Source organism: Corvus hawaiiensis, chromosome 26 (assembly GCF_020740725.1).
Source record: "Corvus hawaiiensis isolate bCorHaw1 chromosome 26, bCorHaw1.pri.cur, whole genome shotgun sequence".
Classification (NCBI taxonomy): domain Eukaryota; kingdom Metazoa; phylum Chordata; class Aves; order Passeriformes; family Corvidae; genus Corvus; species Corvus hawaiiensis.
Genome location: NC_063238.1, coordinates 4,646,037 through 4,666,102, shown reverse-complemented (window position 1 = coordinate 4,666,102; position 20,066 = coordinate 4,646,037). Strand labels below are relative to the sequence as shown.

Here is a 20,066-nt window from a genome sequence, read left to right as displayed (position 1 = left end):
CCTGAAATTAAGCTGTGTTCACAACTGGAACCAAATGCATAAGAAAACAAAGTTGAGCCTTTCCCCTTTTTTTGTATGAGTTCCTCAGCATAGACCTGACATCTCTAGGCTCCTGAAAATAATTTCTTCCTTCTTGTGAGAGTAATTAAGGGCTTGCTACAGTGATCCAGAAAAAATGATGTGACATTTTGTGAAACAATCAGCTGCTGCTCGGCAGGTATCCTGATTTACTGTAGCCTGTTCTTACCTTTAACAGTTGATATGGTATTTTAGATCAGCTTTATTTTGAGAATGACACTAAAAGTATAATATTGAAGGCAATAAGACTCCTGAGCTGTTTCTAACCATGTAAGGTGGTAGAATAAATATCTGTTAGGTTAAAGATCTCAACATCTAATTTCCGGAAAGTTTTGGAATCAGCATTAGGACAGGGAGGGGCTTTGGGAAAGGCCAAGCCTTCTGAGACATCCAGAACTGCCAGTAAGCAGGCATAGACCTGCTGCAAGCCAGGCTTCACCAGTTCACCTGCTCACAGATCCTTGCCATTTCCCAAGTGTTACCCCTCAGCCCATGTTTTGGATGAGTCTGATAGAAAAATAATGTTCTGCCTGTCTCAATTTTAAATTTTAATGCTTGTGAAGAAACATACAATTACTTATATTGTACATAAACAAGGTGTTTTCATCCCCCATGTGATCTCTGGGAGAAGAGTGATGGTCTCTCCCTTGCATTTCCTGGCTTGCAAGGGCTTTGGCTTTGATCTCCTCTCAGAAGGATGCACCTAGCTGTCAGCTAGCAACATGGAGCTGGGCTTTGAAATTAAGATATTTGTGATAGGATTCTGATCTCTTTTTGCATTCTGTCTTGACTGGTTGAAGCTGCTTTATGAAAATAAGCAAATAGATGGGAGTAGAAAACTGTCCTGTTATTGCACAGAAGGGGCCAGCAAATGTAGGACTGAGTAAGTATTAAAAGGCTTGAAATAAATATTTATTTTCCTGTAGAGTCTTAGAAATTTTTGTGGAAAGAAATTCCCATGGAAAAGCATGTGTGGAAATCATGAGTTTTGTGTCTTTGCACCACTCATGGGAAATGCATCTCGGGTAGGATGCACTGCATACAAACGGGCAAGGAGAAGGAGTAAATTACTCTTCATGCTCACAGTACATACAGCAAGGAGTAATGAACTTAAAGAGCAGGCAGGGATATTTAGGCTGATCCTTGCAGCAGATGTCAGATGACACTTTCAAAATCCCACCCAGAACCACCTTTGATAATCTTAGATCATAGAATGATTTGGGTTGGAAGAGACCTTAAAAATCATCTATTTCCAACCCCCCACACCCTATGAACAGGGACACCTGCCACTAGACCAAGTTTCTTAGAGCTCCATCCAGCCTGGCCTTGAACGCTTCCAGGGATGGGGCATCCACAGCCTCTCCAGGCAACCTGTTCCAGTGCTTCACCACCCTCACATCTTTGTATCTGGTCTAAACCCTACTCTCTTTCAGTTTCAGGCCATTTCCCCTTGTCCCGTCACTCCATGCCCTTGTAAAAAGTCCCTCTCCAGACTTTTTGTGGGCCCCTTTTAGGTACTGGAAGTCAGCACTAAGATCTCCCTGGAACCTTTTTTCTCCAGGCAGAACAACCCCAAATCTCTTAGCCTGTCTTTATAGGAGAGCTATTCCAGCCCTCTGATTACCATGATACTGCACCCCAAATCATTCTCCTGGTCACTGGAAAGATTTGCTAATCTGGTACTTCAGGAATCCTCTAGCTCTCAGAAATCCCTGAGAAATATGAGCTGAAAAAACCCCATACACCAATTCCTCTTTAAATTAGACATGAGGTGTATTGGAAATAAATCAGAGTACTATGGGAATGCTGTGCTCAGGTGATCTCTAACACACCATGGCACCTAGGCTGAACTGTAAGGCAGAGCAACGCCAATTGCATTATGCTGGGCTGGTGATGCAGAAAGGTATGTGAGTTTTATTTTGTCTTTTACTGGAGGTAATTTACTTTCATCAGTTTAGGTGTGCGAGTTATATCATGGAGTGAGAGATATATCATGGAGTTAAGGTAAATTCCTTCTGACTCCCAGACACCCAAACTAGATGATCTTTTAAAAAGGTCTTTCAGAGAAATGTTGCTTTTCCCAATGTCCTTTATCCAAATTGTTAATTCTTACTGGTGAAAGGATATAGTAAATTAATTTATTTGTAAATCTGCAGTTACCCATATCTTAAATGAGTTGATTTAGATTTAGGCTGAGTAGGTTATTTATCAATCAGCATGACATTTTGTTCCACTTAAAGAAGGTTATTGTATATTAATAAAAACAATCCCTGTAATTCAGGTCAGTCTAGGATTGTTTTGCCGAAAAATTTCCAGAACTAGTGTAAAAGCACTTTGCCTTTTGGTTTTCATATTCATTAAATTCTTTCTGACAGTAATATCTTAATCATCCCAGGAATCTGCATTTTTCCCGTTTCAAAGGTGCACAGGTGAAAAGAAAGCTTTAGGACTATTTCGATAGTAAAACACGTAAATCACTAAATTAGAAAAACATTATTGCAAATTAGTAAAAATTATCTATGAGGACTAGAAAATTTGCACACTATTAATATGCAAGTAGCGCACCCATTAATGTGTAGTGCATTATTATTTTCACCACTTTTACAAAAGAATGCCCTCTGATTACTGTCTATGCAGCTATTAATGGCTCATAGACAATGCTGAGCAATACAGCCAACTATTCTCTGAAAAGTGTTTCTGGATGCAAAAAAAAAAAAAAGAATTTATGAATTAAAAATATTATTATGCCATATAAGTACACAACGGTTTAAAAAGAAAGACTCTTTGAAGAGCTCTTTGTTTCAAAGAAGAGTTGAGATTGGAAGGGGTCCTCTGCATATTGTCTAGTTCTGCCTCCTGCTCCTCAGGCTTCCTAGATCTGTGCTGAGCAGGATTTGGATTCCTCTGAGGATGGACACTTCAAAATCTCTCTAGGCAACCTGTCCCACCACCCCCACAGTAAAAACCCACAACTTTTTCTGTCTGATAGAATAGTTCTTGCTTAAGCCACATTCATCTGTTCTTACTTTCACGCATAATACTAAGGATTAAAAGATAATGTTTTAAAAGGAGTTATATTTAATAGTTTGAGCTGCTCGGAGCAGACTAGTTTACTGTGGACATCTGGAGGAAATATGGGAAGAAAACCCCAAACCCAACATGAAAGGTCTCTGCAAGGCTGCCCAGGCGTAGCCAGCAAGTGGTGAAAATGAGTCCCATCCACTGACAAAAGCCAAGCCAGTGGCTCACTGCATGTCTTTCAAGGCTAGGTCTGCTGAAGGGTGCCCCATCACAGCACACTGTGCTCCTCCACTGCTCCCAGCAGGACCCACAGAGCTGAATCGGCCTCTCCTGGCCACCTGTTCCCAGTTTATATACTGGGCATTGTTGCAGTGGGGATCCTGCAACACGCATATATCAAACCAGGAGTCCCGTGGAAAGGAAATATATACGGACAGACAGATTCTTGATAGCTGTTTCAGAGATGTTTATTTCTCCAGCCGCATGGCCGGAGCTCTGCCGAGGAACTGTCCCAGTCACGGGACCAAGGGTCCTTCTGCCCGCGCAGGGAACACAAACCAACCAATGGGAACGAGGCTGAGCAGGGACAGGGAAGCCCCGTGTCTGTGCCCTCAGGGCCCCTCTCCCAGGGCTACACGGCGGGGGAGGGACCCCAACACCTCACCCGTTTTATTTTAATAAAAGGAGAATGAAAACAACTGGATAAACATAACAAGAACAGATTCAAAACAAAACAAGCCACCCTCCTGAGTCTTTAAATGTCCAAACAGATTCTGTGGAACATCTTAGGGCTGACAGAAGGGAGACAGAACTCTGAGCATGCTTTGTGGGGAAACTGAGGCAGGAGAGGGTTTAACTTCTTCCCTCCCCCTTTTCATCCCCCACTCGGCATTGGAAAGGGATTTTTGGGGAAACAATTGGCAAAAGCATGGTTTTGTGAGGGAAACCATGGATGAAAAAACGGATTGGGAATACACTGGGGGTAATAGGACATAGGGTAAAAGGGAAAGGTGGGATTAGGAAAGGGAAACTGTAGGGGGGGCTTACAATGGAGATACTGTCTAACATGACTACGATTTTTTGCATATATACTGCCTTTTACAGGAACACCATCAGGCCCAGTGACCTGCGATGCTTGTAACCCTTTTCTCCCTAGTACAATATTAAATTCCACCACTTCTCCATCTCCCAAGCTTGGGATCCATTTTTCAGGGTTATTCTTTTTAATAGCAGTTCTATGCACAAATATGTCTTGCTGGTTGTCATACCTTGTTATAAAACCATAATTTTGCTTAACATTATACCATTTTACTATCCCTAAGATCTTAGTTACTATGATCTTTTCCTTTTTCCGAGTGGCTGCTGTTTTCTGTCTCGCTGCGTCTTTGCTCTCTCCTTCGGTCGCTCCCGTGTTGGAATTGTCGGAGCTGCTCGTGCCTGCGCGCTCTTCCCGGGGTCGCGTTCGGGGCTGCGCGGGCCGGGCCGGGCCACGCCGCTCAGTTCTCCGTGCGTTGCCTCCTCTGGTCGCAGCTTCGCTGCCGCTGCCGGGCGCTGCACACACGTCTCGGCCGGGCCCCCGAGCGACGACTCCCCCGCGCCCCGCTCCAGCGCGCGTCTCGGCCGGGCGCGGCTCCGTTCCACCGCCATCGCCGCCAGCCGCCGCCCGCGTGCCGCCCCTCTCGGTCGGGCGTTCACGGGGCTCGCTCCACCACGCGCTGCACAGGACCGGGCGGGCACCGCCGGGTCCCGCCGCTCCTCGCTCCGCCACCGACACTGCGGCTCGCGTGGCTCCGCCCGCGCGCGGGAACTGCCTCGCTGCTGCTCTCAGAGCGCTCGGTGCACGTGGCCTGGGCCGCACGGTCCCTGCGCCACGCTTCCCTTCACCAGGACACAGCCGACATTGCTCAACAGTCTCGGTAACTAAATAATATTCACGAAAATATTCTTCCATCGGCATATATTTTGACTCCAGTATTAACTGTGTCCAAACGGTTTTCCAAAAGCCCTTGGTAAGAATTAAATCCCAAGAAACATAGAAAAAGTTCTTAAACAACCATGCCAGGAAGTGTTTCAGTTCTTTTTGAGCTTGAATCAAGCTAAAATTCACAAATCGTTGTTCAAGAATCATTTTAAGTTTAAGATAAATGTCCATATGCGGCTCTGAGAGCCAAGAGTCTTCCCACGGTTCCTCCATAGTTTAGATATGGAATAGCAAAGCAAAACCAAGAAGAGGAATCCAAAGTTTCCAGGGTTTACTCACACAAATCAGTCGCTTAGGGATCGGGGATCGTTCTGCTCACAAATCTCCACCATTTGTTGCAGTGGGGATCCTGCAACACGCATATATCAAACCAGGAGTCCCGTGGAAAGGAAATATATACGGACAGACAGATTCTTGCTAGCTGTTTCAGAGATGTTTATTTCTCCAGCCGCATGGCCGGAGCTCTGCCGAGGAACTGTCCCAGTCACGGGACCAAGGGTCCTTCTGCCCGCGCAGGGAACACAAACCAACCAATGGGAACGAGGCTGAGCAGGGACAGGGAAGCCCCGTGTCTGTGCCCTCAGGGCCCCTCTCCCAGGGCTACACGGCGGGGGAGGGACCCCAACAGGGCATGACACCCTATGGTATGGAATGTCCCTTTGGCCAGTTTGGGTCAGTTCTCCTGGCCCTGCTCCCTCCCAGCTTTTTGTGCACCTGCTCACAGACAGAACATGGCAAATGGAAAAGTCCTTGACTTAGGGCAAACAGCGCTTAGCAACATCTAAAACTTCAGTTTGTTAGTAATGTTAGTCTCGTATTGAATCCAAAACACAGCTCTGTACCAGCTACTAGGAAGAAAATTAAGTTTATTACAGCCAAAACCAAGACAACAGTGCAGGTCTCATAAGGTCTGATACAGTCTGTAAAAATGTACAGGAGTAGCCCTTTCTTAACTAGTGAAAGCACTTCAGGGACAGGATATACTACTGTTATAAAGGATACATGTCCAGAAAACAAAATTAACCACGAGAGAACATCACAGAGAGATAATGTTCTCCAGCTTGTCCTAGAAATAATTTTCCTTATGTTTAAAACTAAGTGCATATGATTTTACCTATTATCTTAATCTATAACTATTTGGCAAAAAACCCACTCTTTTCCCTATCAAACAGTATACTGTATCATCAAAGTGTTGTCACTATGACTAGTTGCTCATAATTCAGTGGTCCTAAATGCCCCATAACACTCCTGTATCTCTCCCAGAATTCTGTCTCCCTTTGCTCCTGAATAAAACAGAGCATGAAACATGTCTCAAATTTTACATCTGTCATGTAAGAATAACTATTTTGGCATAGACAAAGAATGCTGGCTCCATCTGAAAGTGGTTCAACCCACAGCCATACAGTTTGCATCCTCTGCCCATCTCAAACCTAAGAGTTAGATAAAATGTGACTGTAAAATTATGTTTCAGCCTGTTTAACTACGCACACCTGTTCAGAAGAACAGAAGGAGTGTGCTCTTGGTATAAGCTACTGCTTGGTTTGTTCTCAACACCCTCTGACAGTCACAAGCTTTCAGACATACAAATGCTACCATGACTAAGTATGAAAAACATACTGCACCAAATAAACACTCTTGACGTGAAAATGTGCTTGGTAGGGATTATATCGACTGAAAAGAGTGAGTATGTTTACTAATATCAGGACTTTTCCTACTCTTATGAAAGATGAAGACAACATCTGACTTCAGAGGGACTGTTAAGAGTAATAGCAATTAATGACTGACAGCACTCATCAGCTGAAGACACTGGAGTACTTGGATAAAAGCAGTGCAATTATTTAACTGGCATGTCTTTGCAAATCACAACTTTTATGATTTTTGACCTTTCTGGAGTTGTTTGTGAATGGATTCCTATTTTATCAAAGAAATTATGATTCAAAGCAGTTGCCAAATAATTTAGGTGAGCTATGCATGGTCATGAGTGACTTTCACATTACAAGCAGTTCACAGAATAATGTTGGACATCTCCAGGCAGAGCTGAGATCAGCTAGATGAAGGATAAAGGATGCCACACTTCCCTGGGGCTGCTCCTTCAGACAGTATGCTTGAGGCCATTTCCATTTTTGCCTGGTCCCCTACAGAGAATTCAAATGGATAGGACTTGGCAAGCAGAAAATCCATGCTGGTATAACCAGCGTATCACAGTGCCTTAGCCTACAGGTTATTGTTAAAGGAGTATTAATACTTGCTCTCTGCCTCTCCTTGGCACATACCTTCTCATTTAACACTATGCTTTTCTTTGCCTCTCTGCTCCATGCCCTGTGGTAGAAAGAAAGCTCTTACAGGTGAGGCAAAGGTCAGCAGAAGCTGTAAAGGATTCTGCTTGAATCCTAGGAACAACAGGGATTCAACAACCTTCTGCTCCCTCAGAGAAGGTGAGCTGGAAGCAAAGGGATCCCCCATCCCACCCCCACTACTTGAGCAAGGCAAGCTGAACATAGAGACAAATTCAAGAAAGATCCAGATCATAAAACAGAATCACAGCAAGGTGGAGGTCAGCTCCTCAGATCAGATTTAAGATCAGCTCCCACAACCACCCTGCAAGCCCACACTGACAGGGAACAGCCAAGGTCAAGCCAGGAAGTCAGCCCAGGGTGGGAGGCTCCACCACATGTCTGTCACTTGACTGGAGACCATCACTCCTTCAGGCTCAGGTCAAGAGAGCAGGCCCTTGGGGATAAACTTAAATAGGGCTGCTGGGTCCATGGGTGAGGGTGGAGGCCCCAGCTGAGGCTGGTTAGGGCCACCAAGACTTATTAGTGCCCTCAGAGCCCTAACACTGCTCTCCTATCTGCACTTCCCCAGTCACTGTCTGTAGGCATATTATTCATGTAAACCCAAATCTGCGAACTATATGCTTAGGAATCATAATTATGTTATAGAAGTGAAACAGGTTCTATCCAGGTGTAATCTGGACATGAATTAAATATGGCAGCTCTGCGGAGAACATTCTCACCCTCTTCTGAGGAAGGGATAGCAATGAACTCTGTGGAACAGGACTTTTGGCTAAATTTTGTCCATAGGAAAAAAACTGTGATATATTTGAAACCTTGCACTATCTCCCTATGTAGTGTAATGTTTCTGGGGTATTTTATTTTGTTTACTTGCAAAAAGCTCCTTGGAAGCACACATGAGTGTGTCTGTGTTAGCTCTGGGTTAAGAAAGTCCTTGTATCTTTGTGTTGATACTGGTAAAAAGCAGTTTATTCACTTTTGCTTTTTAACACTTTTATAAATCAAGATGCATATATGCCAGAGGGAAAAGCTTTTTAAGCAATGTAAATGGATATTGGAAACAAACAACTTGTTGAGTTAATTTAAATGTCATGAAGAGAATTTAAGAGGCCCTTAAGCTCTGCCTACCACTTTTCAAAAACATTTCTCCTGTAATTCGGTTTCTCTTTGAAAGAACATTCAAGAAAAAATAAGCCTAAATATTCATTTGTTAAAATATTTAGGTGTTTTGTTTTGTTGGGGTTTTTTTTGTTTGTTTGTTTTGTTTTTGTTTTTTGGTTTTGGTTGGTTGGGTTTTTTTATTGAAAAATTTATTTGATATTTTGGCTTTTTTACTCTTTGGCATGTTGAATTAGATGTCAACTTGCTCTCAGAAGCAGCCACTGATCACATTGTGAAATACCAAATTCAAAATCTCATCTAAAGTGGAAGGGAACATGGGAATTAATGAGAACTGCGGAATCAGTCTGATCAAGGACCCTGTCAGTCACACAAATTACAGGTCTAAGAACATAATCTCCCTATAGCAACCAGTGCCACATATAGAAATGTTTTACCAAAAGAACATGAACTTTCTGTACACTTCAGTGCCACCAGGAATTATTTAAAAAAAAAAAAAAAGTTTTAATGTGATCTCCTCCATTCTGGACATGTAAGTGATAACCTGGTCTTGAACCTTGTGAACTCCAAGTTATTTTCCTAAATACTACTAGGAAATCATGTAAACCCTCTGTGCCATGGTTCCCTATCAATAAAAGGGAAAGGCATTTCCCTCCCATGTAAAGTAAAGGCTGCAATTTATTTTGGTTCCCCAGCCTTAGGGCTGTAGACACTTCTAGGTGGGTAAGTTTTCTAACTTTCTATCACTAACACAATCCTTGTAGACTCATTAACTACAGTAACATTGCTTACATTACATATATGAAAGGATCATTTGCTGATACGGTTTAGGAAGTTTTGGAGACATGTTCCCCCAGAGAATGCAGCCTCATACCTGAGCTTCCATATCACAGCAATTTCAGCTCAGCTGAGCTCCGGAAGTGGCTACAGAGCATCTCCTGGGCAGTCCCTGCAGGCTGTCTCTGGTACCAGAGATGAGAGCCACACCAGCAGAGCTGCAGCATTTAGAAATAAAAGCACTAAACTGTTGGGGAAGATGAAACAGGAAAGCCTTATAAATATGATTGCCTGACAAAAGATTTTGGGAATATGAAAACTACAGGCAACATCGAAATGAAAGCCGCTTTTGAAATACCAAGTCTTAGTTACTGAACAACTGGAAAACAATGGTATGGCCAACTGAAGTAATCCCCTCTTGATGGAACAATACCCTCTGCTTGCAGGCAGGTCCAAGGGTCAGAGCAGACCCTACTAGCTCAGCAGAAGGGGTCCAAAGAGTAGTTTTTAGAAGTTAAGATGTAACACTCTATGGTAATATAAGAACTCTTATAGGCTGTATGTAAATGCTATAGGATTTGTATCTTGTATTAGATTGGTTAGTGACAATTAGAATATTCAGTACAGAAGATGATTTATTGTATTGTAACCAGGACTTCATCACTTCTACTTCTTCTTCACTCTCATTCCTCTCTCTCTCTCTCTCTCTTTACTTACCCGCTTACTCTCTTGCTCTCCTGGGCCTGCTCCGAGCTGAGTCTGGCAGCTCTAAGCAGTGCCCCTGTACCCACGCCCTTTGCAATAAACCGCATGTTCCAAGATCTGACTTCAGAGATCTCTCGTCTCCGTCCGTCCCGACCGTCCAAGCCACCCAAGCTCCCACACTAAACAAAGTACATGGGACAGATAGCAAGCAGGAGAAGGGAAGTTGCTGTTAAAGGAACTGTGGCAGTAGCTGGCTCTGAACCTTCCAGTAGCATTTATGTCCCTCTGTAGATAAAACCTTTGCAGTATAGAGAGAGAAGCTGTCCTCTGTGAGGTTGCTGACTCAGTCCTGTGCACCATGTTCTCAGAGACTCAGCAACAAACTACAAATTTAGGTGATGACTGCAAGAGCAATTAGCAAGCTGAAGGGAACAATTCACCTGGAGTGAATTAAAGGATGGCTAAATGAGAAATAACTGGGGACATGAGTTATGAAGAATTCAGTATCTGGGTTTCAGAAACTATGACTGTCAATGGTTAACTTCAGGAGCCACTGGGCCTGTGAAAAAAACCCTTTTGCCTTCAAGAGGGTCAGAAAGTCCCCAGGCTCATGTGCCATAACAAGCTAGATAACAAGACAGAACGACACGAAATTCTGAATAGAGTGTACTTTGTTCATTATCAGAAACAGTTTTCTGATAGTATCAAAGCAGGCTGAGCATTTCCTCTCAGCAAAACCAATGAAAGTCATTTAGGATTTCTGATGAGTGTATTCCTATAATTCAGATGAAATGCCCTCTTGGAAATGGATATGCTTTGGCTAAGGAAATTGAGAGGTCAATTCTAGCTTTAACTTGAATCTTTGTAAGGCAGATGTGGAATTGGGAATGGCTTCTTCCCCTGTCTTGGCTTTCACCAACCCTGCCAATGAACTCAACTGCATGCCTGCAGCCCCTCTCTACACTGGTTCTAAGTTGAAAAAAGACAACTTTTGTGGTTCCAAGAGTGCAGGACTTTGCTATGACATTGTTTTCCCTATCATGCACCAGGGTGCACCACTTTTGCCCCAAAGCTTTAATAAGATACAGTTTCTTGCATTTGTCTCTCTTGCTGTGCTGCATAGGAGTGTGCTTCTCCCCATAAATAATATCAGTTCACCCCTCAGGCAGTTTTCAGGCTTTCGAAAAAATCTACAAGATACAAGGCTGTTGTTTTTAATTGAGGAATACCCTACAGGTTCACTAAAGCAGATTTACTGTAACTTCCTAATGAACTTCAGTATTATGCTGTGTTTGATTTCTTTGGCATATCTTCTTTTGTCAACTATCAATAAAAACCATCTGACATAGTATCAGTAAAAACTGCAGACTTCTTCAGTGTCTAAACACCATGAAGCAACATATTTTCCCTCACCCTTTTAGTAATGGATTAGCTTCACAAAACATGAATAATTTTTGTGAGTTAGATGGATGTGTTTAATACGTTCTTTGAAAGCAAAAGACAGTGGGAAGGCAGATCACCACCTCCTTTGTCACTGTGGTTGCAGCACACTGAGGAACAGAGGGCAGGGGATGAGGCTCAGAAATAAATGAAAACTAAGTGAATAGTGATATCTTGGTGATAAACTTATGGATATTATTCATGACATTAATGTTTTGTTTCTCCTCCTTTCCATATACACCCTTTCACCCCCTCCTACAGGACATTTGAATAACCAATCCTGCATTTTTTTTCTTACCTTGAAAATCCACTGTGCAGCTTTAATATCTGCTTCATCTTCATTCTGGAGGTTCTCCTTTGCTTGACAGTTGTCTGCATGGTAGCTGTGAGTCCTGAAGTAGAGCACAACTTGCCTCCACATTGAGAAATAAAAAGGCTGTTCCTGAATCAAATTTTACGATGAACTTTCTTGGAAAAGCACCACTTATACTTAATGATGAAACTAAACCAAATCCCAGACATTGGGCTGAATGATAACAACATAAAGATTGCTTGTCCTTACACCAATGGACAAATGTCCGGGCCTCTTGCAGCTTGCCAGTTCTTCCTGCAGCCTCCACAGTTCTGGAGACAAACAAGATTATCTGCCCTCAGATAACTGCAGTGTCTCATCCCCTCAGCATGTGCCAGCTTAGAGATTAGATTTACAACTTTGTAGGTTTTAGTAAATTGCAAGGGAGAAAGACAAGCACATAGTGGTTGAACATGTCAGAGAAACAAGCTGTAGCAACCATTGAGATACTTGTTATCATCTCAGAGTGAATGTATTTCATTTACAACTTGAAAGAAGAAGGAACTCAGCATGCAGTTATACTCTGCAGGCAGCAGCAAATGGAGATGTCTGTCTTAGGTCAGTGGTACCTGTCAATCACATGCTTTTCCTCACTGGCTGAACAGATGGCCTGCTGGTAATCCTTGCAGTGCCAGTGAAAACAGCAGACAAGCCGCAGCCATGCCTCAGGATAGAGACACATGAACTATAAAGACTAAGGCTCCAGGTAGATTATTAATAGATTATTTCTCCTAGCTATATAGAGGGCTGCCAGGTTTTTGCCAACATTCACTTGCTAATGTTTACATCTTTTTTCAAGTTGAAAAATACGTCTAACCCAACAATTTTTTTTCTACCAAGAGTCCAAAGTTTTGACAACTCAGCATTGTAGATACAAGGTAGATCTAACACATCTGCCCACACAGTACCTCTTGTGAGAAGAGCTGTGTTGGTCACATTTCTGTCCTTTTTTCAGAGAAATCCAGTAAATGCTGAGGAGAAAAACTATGAACAATGAGGCTTGATGAGGTGGATTGCACTAGAAGTCATTGTACAGTAAGCTCCGGCACAGAAAGCTGTAGCATAAGCTCCAGCAATAAGTTGACTTTGGCAGAGTTGCTTACCATCAGCAGCACTGGGCAGCTCAGCATTTCCTTTTTTTTTTATTTCTTATTTTTTTTAAACATTTTTTATTTTAACCCAGAGATGAGCTTTTCTTCACCTGGTACTGTTGTGATTTCTGAGAGAAGAGCACTCCTTCTACATTTCCTTCTGCACGTGGACTCCCTTGTACAGATAAAAGCTGTTGGCACAAAGCAAAAGAGACTGATGGTGAGAGAAGGAGATGCTGTAGGCTCAAAGAGTGGCTGGAGACTCGGAGACTCTTCAGCTTTCAATACAGAAGTGCATGTTCATGAGACACTTGTCCCTCCTCCCTAAAGTAATACACTCTACTATTTTAACCCCAGATGCATTATTTATCAAGGCTACAAACAGTATTGCACTGGCCTTTCTGTTTCTCTTTTTGCTCAGTCCTTGACTTCCAATTTTCTGGCATTACAGCATTTTTCTATTATACTAGGGGAAAAAATAGAATATGTATTTATTACAATAAAATGTTAGTTTATTTTTCTTTCAAAAAGACCACTCCTATTGCAGATAAGTTGTGTGTTGTTCCTTCCCTGAGCATGTAAAACCTAATTTCAAAGAGGTGGTGGAGCAATCAGAAGGTTGCCTGTTATAACATATGCACAACTATGGCATATTAGCTTTGCCAGATCCTTTGGGCCAGAATATGATTAATTTAAAAGAAAAAATGATCCAAGTTCAATGACCTAGAAGTCACGTAAGTCCATACTGGCTGCAGGAAGCAGGAGTTACTTGTTAAAAAAGACACTCACAAAATAATGTTCTCCCATCATGACACACACAATAAAACAAAGATAAAATAAGAGGAGAAAACAAAGACAGATGAAGCAGTAAAAATCCAGTTCACAATGGGCCAATCTTGCTATAATTACTCAGGAAAAACATCTAGTGAAGTGCTCCACATCTCCTCATATTGAAAAATCACTTCTGTTTCCATGCAAGAAGGCATCTTCCATAACCCTCCACAATTAAACAGGAGAGAAAAAAAATTTACTCTTTAACATTTTTTGAATTAGAGAAGTGTGTTCATTTTCCTAACCTTCTAAGCATGTTTTGCTTGGATAAACTTTCAAAGCATTTTCTTCTACACATGTTAAATACTTGTGCAGACAGGCAGGAGCTAGGTGATGTACAGAATGCTGAAAGGTTAAATAGCAGGTGTGCAAAACACTTCTGTAATTTGGAGAATATGTGATAGACAATGATACATTGTTCTTATTACAAAAAAGAAAGGAGAACAGAAAAACACTCTCACGATCCAGCTGTCTGTAGTTTTAGTGTGAGGGTGACTCATCTGCATTAATTTTCTAGTATTAAACTATTGAGCATTCTTATTCTTTGTGATCCAGGAAACTGATGACTTTTATTCCTGCATGCTGATGTGCTTTTCACTTTTCACTCTGTTTCACACATCAATAAAGTCATCTAAACATAGCAACTTCAAGTGAAGTTGCATTGCCAGAAGTTAATGGGCAAGCACTGATGCGCACCGATGACCAAAAATAGCTAAATAAGAACAGCTTAGCGCACCTGACTCCTAAAGGATAGATGCTTTCCAAAAAATAGGCACACAGCACTTTTACAGTCATTACCTTTAGCTAGATCCAGAGAACCAACCAGCATGAATAAGGCACCATGGGATGCTCCAAACTGATGACACAGGATGGGTTTGTATTTAGTTTGTAATTAGTTGCTGAGAATTGCCTCTTGCTGTTGTGGTGGCACACAAGACAGGCTCCTGTAATGACTATACAATGTTTTCCTTTCTCAAAGCTTTCCCTTGCAATGCAATGAAGTTCCTTCACACAGAGAGTGCCTCATGGCACTCGCACTGGTGCAAATTTTCAGCTGTGCCCAAGTGTTTGAAGATGGGGGACAAGAGCACATGTGAGTCTTGGTAGCTTACCCACCATCCTCTGACAAGGTGGTTCACAATTCCACTGTGCACTTGTCAAAGGAGTAACACTGTCACCAGTAAAGTTTTCACTACACCATTTACCTCCTTTCTCAAACATTTCTGAGTGTGCTGAACAGAACAGACTCCAACCAGACGCTTTTTGCACTCTGTTGAAGACTCTTCTGTACTGTGAAAGCTGCTAATTTCTTTCTACCCTCTGCTGTATGTATCTCATTCATGAGCTGTGAATCAGTGCACAGGTCTCCCTTTTAAAGCCCAGGAAAGTTGTTCACCACACCTTACACACCTTGTGTATACACATGAAGAACCCTGCAGAGGTGAGACATGACTGTCCCTTACTGAGCTATAGGGACTCTTTGTTAATGTTTTGCATTTATTCCATTTCATGGCATAGAAGAGTATGTAAATAAAATAGATCTTTATATAGGTATATTCAGGAACAATGTCTTATTTGCAATCTTTAACATGGTACATTGGGTTTACTAATTTGATTCCTCTGCTAGAGGTTCTATTACCTTGCTTGGCACAGATGTTGTGCTTTCATAGTTCCTTAAATACCCCCTGGAATTCATGTTAAAAAAAAAAAAACAACAAAAAGTAATTCCTATTACAATTATTTCTCCCCTCTTTGCCTTTCTGCTAATTCAGTAGTTGCATACTTTCAACGATTGTGCCTCACTCCAAGGTTACATAAAGTTATAGGGAAATATTTTTTACTGTAGTCTGGGAAATGAATAGTAAAGCCAGAGTCTGCAATTTATGATGAACTCAACGTGCCAAATCATACCTTTCAAAATTTCTTTTCTATAGACAAATGACTATCCCGCTGTAGTATCAAAATTTTGACTGCAAATAGCAATCCATCTTCTTTTAGCCAAACTCCAGGCTGAATGGATGGTGCTAGACTCTTGCAGGTAGTGGAATTAGGCAAAAAAAGTCTGCTATAAAAAAAAAGACCACTGACAACCTAATGCATATTCCAAACAAGAGATCACATTGGGCACCAAATTGAACCCATGAACTTATTATTCCCTGCTTACAGCAAGGCACTGAAATAATATTGGAAGCAGGAGCTACAAGTGAGAGAACCACAGTCCTGTGCATACCTGTGCTCAGGTTCAGACAGAGTACTGTGGTACTCTTCAGTTAAGCCAGAAGTGTGCTAAAGGGCTGGGAGAAATATGCTGGGCAAAGTAGACTACAGCTTTTTGGATGATTTCCATGAAATAGGTGTTTTGTGGCAGAAGAAATGGCTTTGCATGCCTAAGAAAGAATTCAGGACATTACCCTGCTAGACATAGGAGCACATGGTAGGGAGCAACTCTGTGTCTTAAAACTGGCAGCTGGAAATGCACATTAAGAGGTGCTGATCCAATTTCCAAGGGTTTACCTAAACTATTGAACTGAGCTTGGAAGGGTGAAGATGGAAGAATACCATACCTGGCCTAGGTAAGAGAACACACGAAGTCATAAGTGTTTTCAGTGCTGGGACAGTTTGAGGTTGGAGCAGAAGTACCACTGGGGACAACTGAGGAAGTTTCACGGAAGCAAAGCCTGATGTGCCTCTAGCTAGACGAGGGCTGAATGGTAGCTTGTAGGATCACTGTACAGGCCTTTGAAGCCTTCTTGTGACTTAACCCCAGCTGGCAACTAAGCACCAAGCTGCTGCTTGCTCACTTCCCCCCATGGAATAGACAGAAATGGAAGAGTAAAAGTGAGAAAACTCATGGTTTGAGGTAAAGACAGTTTCATAGGGAAAGCAAAAGCTGCTCATGCAAGCAAAGCAAAACAAGGAATTAAGTCACCACTTCCCTTTGGCATGAAGGTGTTCAGCCATCCCCAGGAAAGTCGGGCTCCATCATGCACAACAGGTACTTGGGAAAACAAACACTATCACTCCAAGTATCTCCCTTTCTTTCTTCTTCCTCCGGCTCTATATGCTGAGCATGATGCCATATGGTGTGGGATATCCCCTTGGTCAGTTGGGGTCACCTGTCCTGGCTGTGTCTTGCCCAAACTCCTTGTGCACCCTCAGCCTGCTCACTGGTGGAGTGGAGTGAGAAGCAGAAGAGGCCTTGGCACTGTGCAAGTCCTGCTCAGCCGTAATGAAAACATCCCTGTTTCCAGCACAAATCAAAACATATCAAAACTCACATTAGCCACCTTAAAGAAAACTAATTAAATCCCAGCCAAAACCAGCACATACCTTCATTATGCAAATTGCATTTTAAAAGCTTCAAACCTTGTTCTGTTCATCTTGCAAGATCTTTGGCTTTGGTTTCTTTATAAAATGGGTAGAGCCATATGTATCATCATCAGTAATGTGATTTGAAACGACTGTGGAAAAGGTGAATATGTTTATTCCAGATGCCTGATGCTGGATTCAAAGGGAGTGGCAAGTGAGGCATGCCATAGACAGGCAGAGCAGAAGCAGGAAATACTGAATGCCAGAGGACAGAAATTACAAACACTTTTTTAAAAGAGGAACTGGTTAACATAAGGCCAAATTCTAACTCTCAGCTATGAAGCAAAAATCATATTCAAATAAACTTTCAAAGTAACAGATTTTTATTCAAAATTGTGTGGAGATTTCTATGCTAGAGATCAGGAGTTGTGCCAGCATTTCTTATCACTGTAAGTAAGCAATGTGCAAGAACAAACATTTGTTAGATTAAATCTTCAAATCTCACATGTTTGGTAATCCACAGAATCACATTAATGGATGTATTTATTACAGACTAGATGACACAGAGTGTGCACAAGGCTTAGGGAGCTTTCTTCTGATGAAGCATAAAGAAATGCAAATGCTGTTACTTGAACTGTACCTGGGATTTTTGCTTGTGTTACGAAGAAATCAACAGTTTTTTTGTGGTATGAAGGAAGACCCATTTTAAGAGAAAAATTCCATGGAGGAAATATAAATCGGTGGCACAGTAACGACAACTGTCCGTGATTTAAAAAACCTCCTCCCATTGAGATACTGGCTAGGCATAATTTAAAGAACAGTGTACCCTCTAAATGGAAAATACAGAGTCTAGAAAAATTAAGTTAGCAGTAGACCAGCTCTAAGCCAGCTCTACATTGGCTGTCTTGATCTGCTCACACAAAACCCTGATTATTTTTGTTTTCTTCTTATATGTTAGCAGAATGACTTATCAGGATCATTTCTGGCACTTCAGCACAGCATGACTGGAAAACCTCACTCAGCAACTGAATGCAATGAGGTATTTTTTTATCAGAAACATGGAAGTTTAAGCCCGTAGGTTCTGAAACACTTGGGCTTTTAGTCTAAAGCTTCCTGCACCTTTTGCCTGCAGAGGCAAAGCGCAACGTATATAAGATACTTTCTAAAAAACAAAGGAGTTGTGCAGGGTGTATTTTCCATTGAGATACGACTAGGGAGGAAGTAAATGGTGTGACCCTGATGCCCACCCTGGAGCTGTGACACAGCAGACTGAGGGCTGGCACAGCACAGCACAGCCACCACAGGCAGCCAGGCACAGGGGCCCAGGAACGCCTGCCTGCTTCACAGTTGCAGGAAAGAGCAACCTCTGCATTTCCACTGCAGCATGGGAGGCAGAAAGCAAGAAAATGCTGGGTCCGGGAAAAACAATGCAGAGCTCAAGGAGGCATTTCAGCGCCAGGCCCACTGCCCGCTATCTCCCCAGCCCTTTGACCTCCCATGGCTCCCCCCCGAGCTCGGCGGCCCCTCACCCGTGTGGGGTGCAGGGCAGAGGCCCAGGGATCTTCCCGGGAACCAGGAGGAGCTCGTCCTGGGGGGCAGCGCCGAGGGGACCCTCTCAGCCCTTCCCAGCCAGACTCGCGCCGTCTCTTTGGAAACGCTGTGCCACTTCTTGTAGCCAATAGCACAGGTGGGCACCTGTGGGCACATGCTTTAGCCTGTCTTCCCAGGGCGGGATTAGATCCCCTGTATAAAATCATATACTTATACACGGGTCTTCCATGTGGATCAGGGCAACCCCAAGAACAAATATAGGCTGGGCAGAGAATGGGTTGAGGGCAGCTCTGAGGCGAAGGACTTGGGGGTGTTGGTTGACAAGAAGATCAACATGACCCAGCAGTGTGCACTCACAGCCCAGAAAGCCAACCCTGTCCTGGGCTGCACCTACGGGGGGCTGGAATCAAACGCTCTTAAAGGTCTCTTCCAACCCAACCTATCCTACAGCTCTATGATATGTATAGGTATATAAACGTGTATATTTATGCGCTCTAAATACGCGTATACGGCTACGCCGGCACAGCCCCGCAGTCCCACGGCGGGAGGCGGGCAGGCGCGGGCGGGGCGGGCTGTCCCGCGCAGGCCGCCGTCGCGCTCACGTGAACGGCGTCACATGACAGCGGCAGCGCCGGGGCCGTCGGGTGCGCGGTGCTGTCCGGGGGTGCCCGCGGCCTCCTCTCGCTCTTTTTCCTCCTCTCACTCCCTCTCTGCGCGGCCCCCACCGCCTGCGCGCCCCTGCGGTGAGTGGGAGCTGCCCCGGGCCCTGGCGGGGTGGGTCCTGGGGTCGGGATGTGCTGCCGCACGGGGTCTCACGGGGGCTTTGGCGGGCCCGGGGGGTGCAGACGGCTCCGCTGCTTCCCCGAGGGTCTGGGCTCTGCCGGGCCCCTCGGGAGGCGGCCGTGCCGGTGAGCCTGTGCAGGGAGCGGCAGGACCGTGCCTGGTCTACCCCTGTCCCAGGCGCCTGTCGCCTTCGGCGTAACTGCAGCTCCTGAAACCGCTGTTACCTACTCTGCCCTCGGGCAGTGTTTAAAGGGCTCTGGGTGGGTCAGTAAGAGCCTGGAAACCTTCAGTGGTCATTGAAAGACATAGTGATGCCGTCTGTGTGCGTGTCTGCTCATAGAAGTGGTTTCAAAGTGAGGACATTTTTCCTGCTCTGTTTGCCCAGGATAGTTCCTCATTTTTTTTCTTCCTTTTGTTAGAGCTGTGTTTTCCTTTAGTCATACAGGCGAGGTGTGCTTGCCAGGCATGGGCCTGAATGTGCCAGTTTGCTCTTGCTTTCTCTGTAAGGAGGGCCAGAACAGTCCAGAAATAGGCTGCATGGAGAGGCTGGGTGCAGTTTAGGTTGTAAGGAACTCCAGCTCTAGCTGGGTCTGAAGTCTCTGCAAACACACTTCTTGTTTTGGCATCAAAGTCGGGTGGAGATTAAAACCGTAAAGGAAGGGGAAAGAAGTGGTGAAGGTCACTGACTGGTTGTGTGATATATCCTGATGAAGAGCAGCTGTTCATATTTATTT

At 43.6% G+C, this 20,066-nt stretch overlaps 2 protein-coding genes across 3 annotated transcripts in view; one reads left to right on the top strand and one right to left on the bottom strand.

Moving 5' to 3' along the window:
* Positions 1-12,053, bottom strand: part of RGS20 (regulator of G protein signaling 20) — a 38,099-nt gene extending 26,046 nt beyond the window's left edge. Inside the window, exon 1 of the mRNA XM_048329096.1 lies at positions 11,714-12,053. Within this exon, the coding sequence (XP_048185053.1) occupies positions 11,714-11,836 (123 nt within the window). The 5' untranslated portion in view covers positions 11,837-12,053. The remainder of the gene's footprint in view (positions 1-11,713) is intronic.
* A 7,093-nt stretch (positions 12,054-19,146) lies between these two features.
* ATP6V1H (ATPase H+ transporting V1 subunit H) overlaps positions 19,147-20,066 on the top strand; it is a 58,773-nt gene continuing 57,853 nt past the window's right edge. Inside the window, exon 1 of one of the 2 annotated variants that reach the window (XM_048286414.1) lies at positions 19,147-19,292. In XM_048286414.1, the coding sequence (XP_048142371.1) occupies positions 19,166-19,292 (127 nt within the window). In that variant the 5' untranslated portion in view covers positions 19,147-19,165. The remainder of the gene's footprint in view (positions 19,293-20,066) is intronic. The other variant, XM_048286415.1, reaches the window with a different exon arrangement.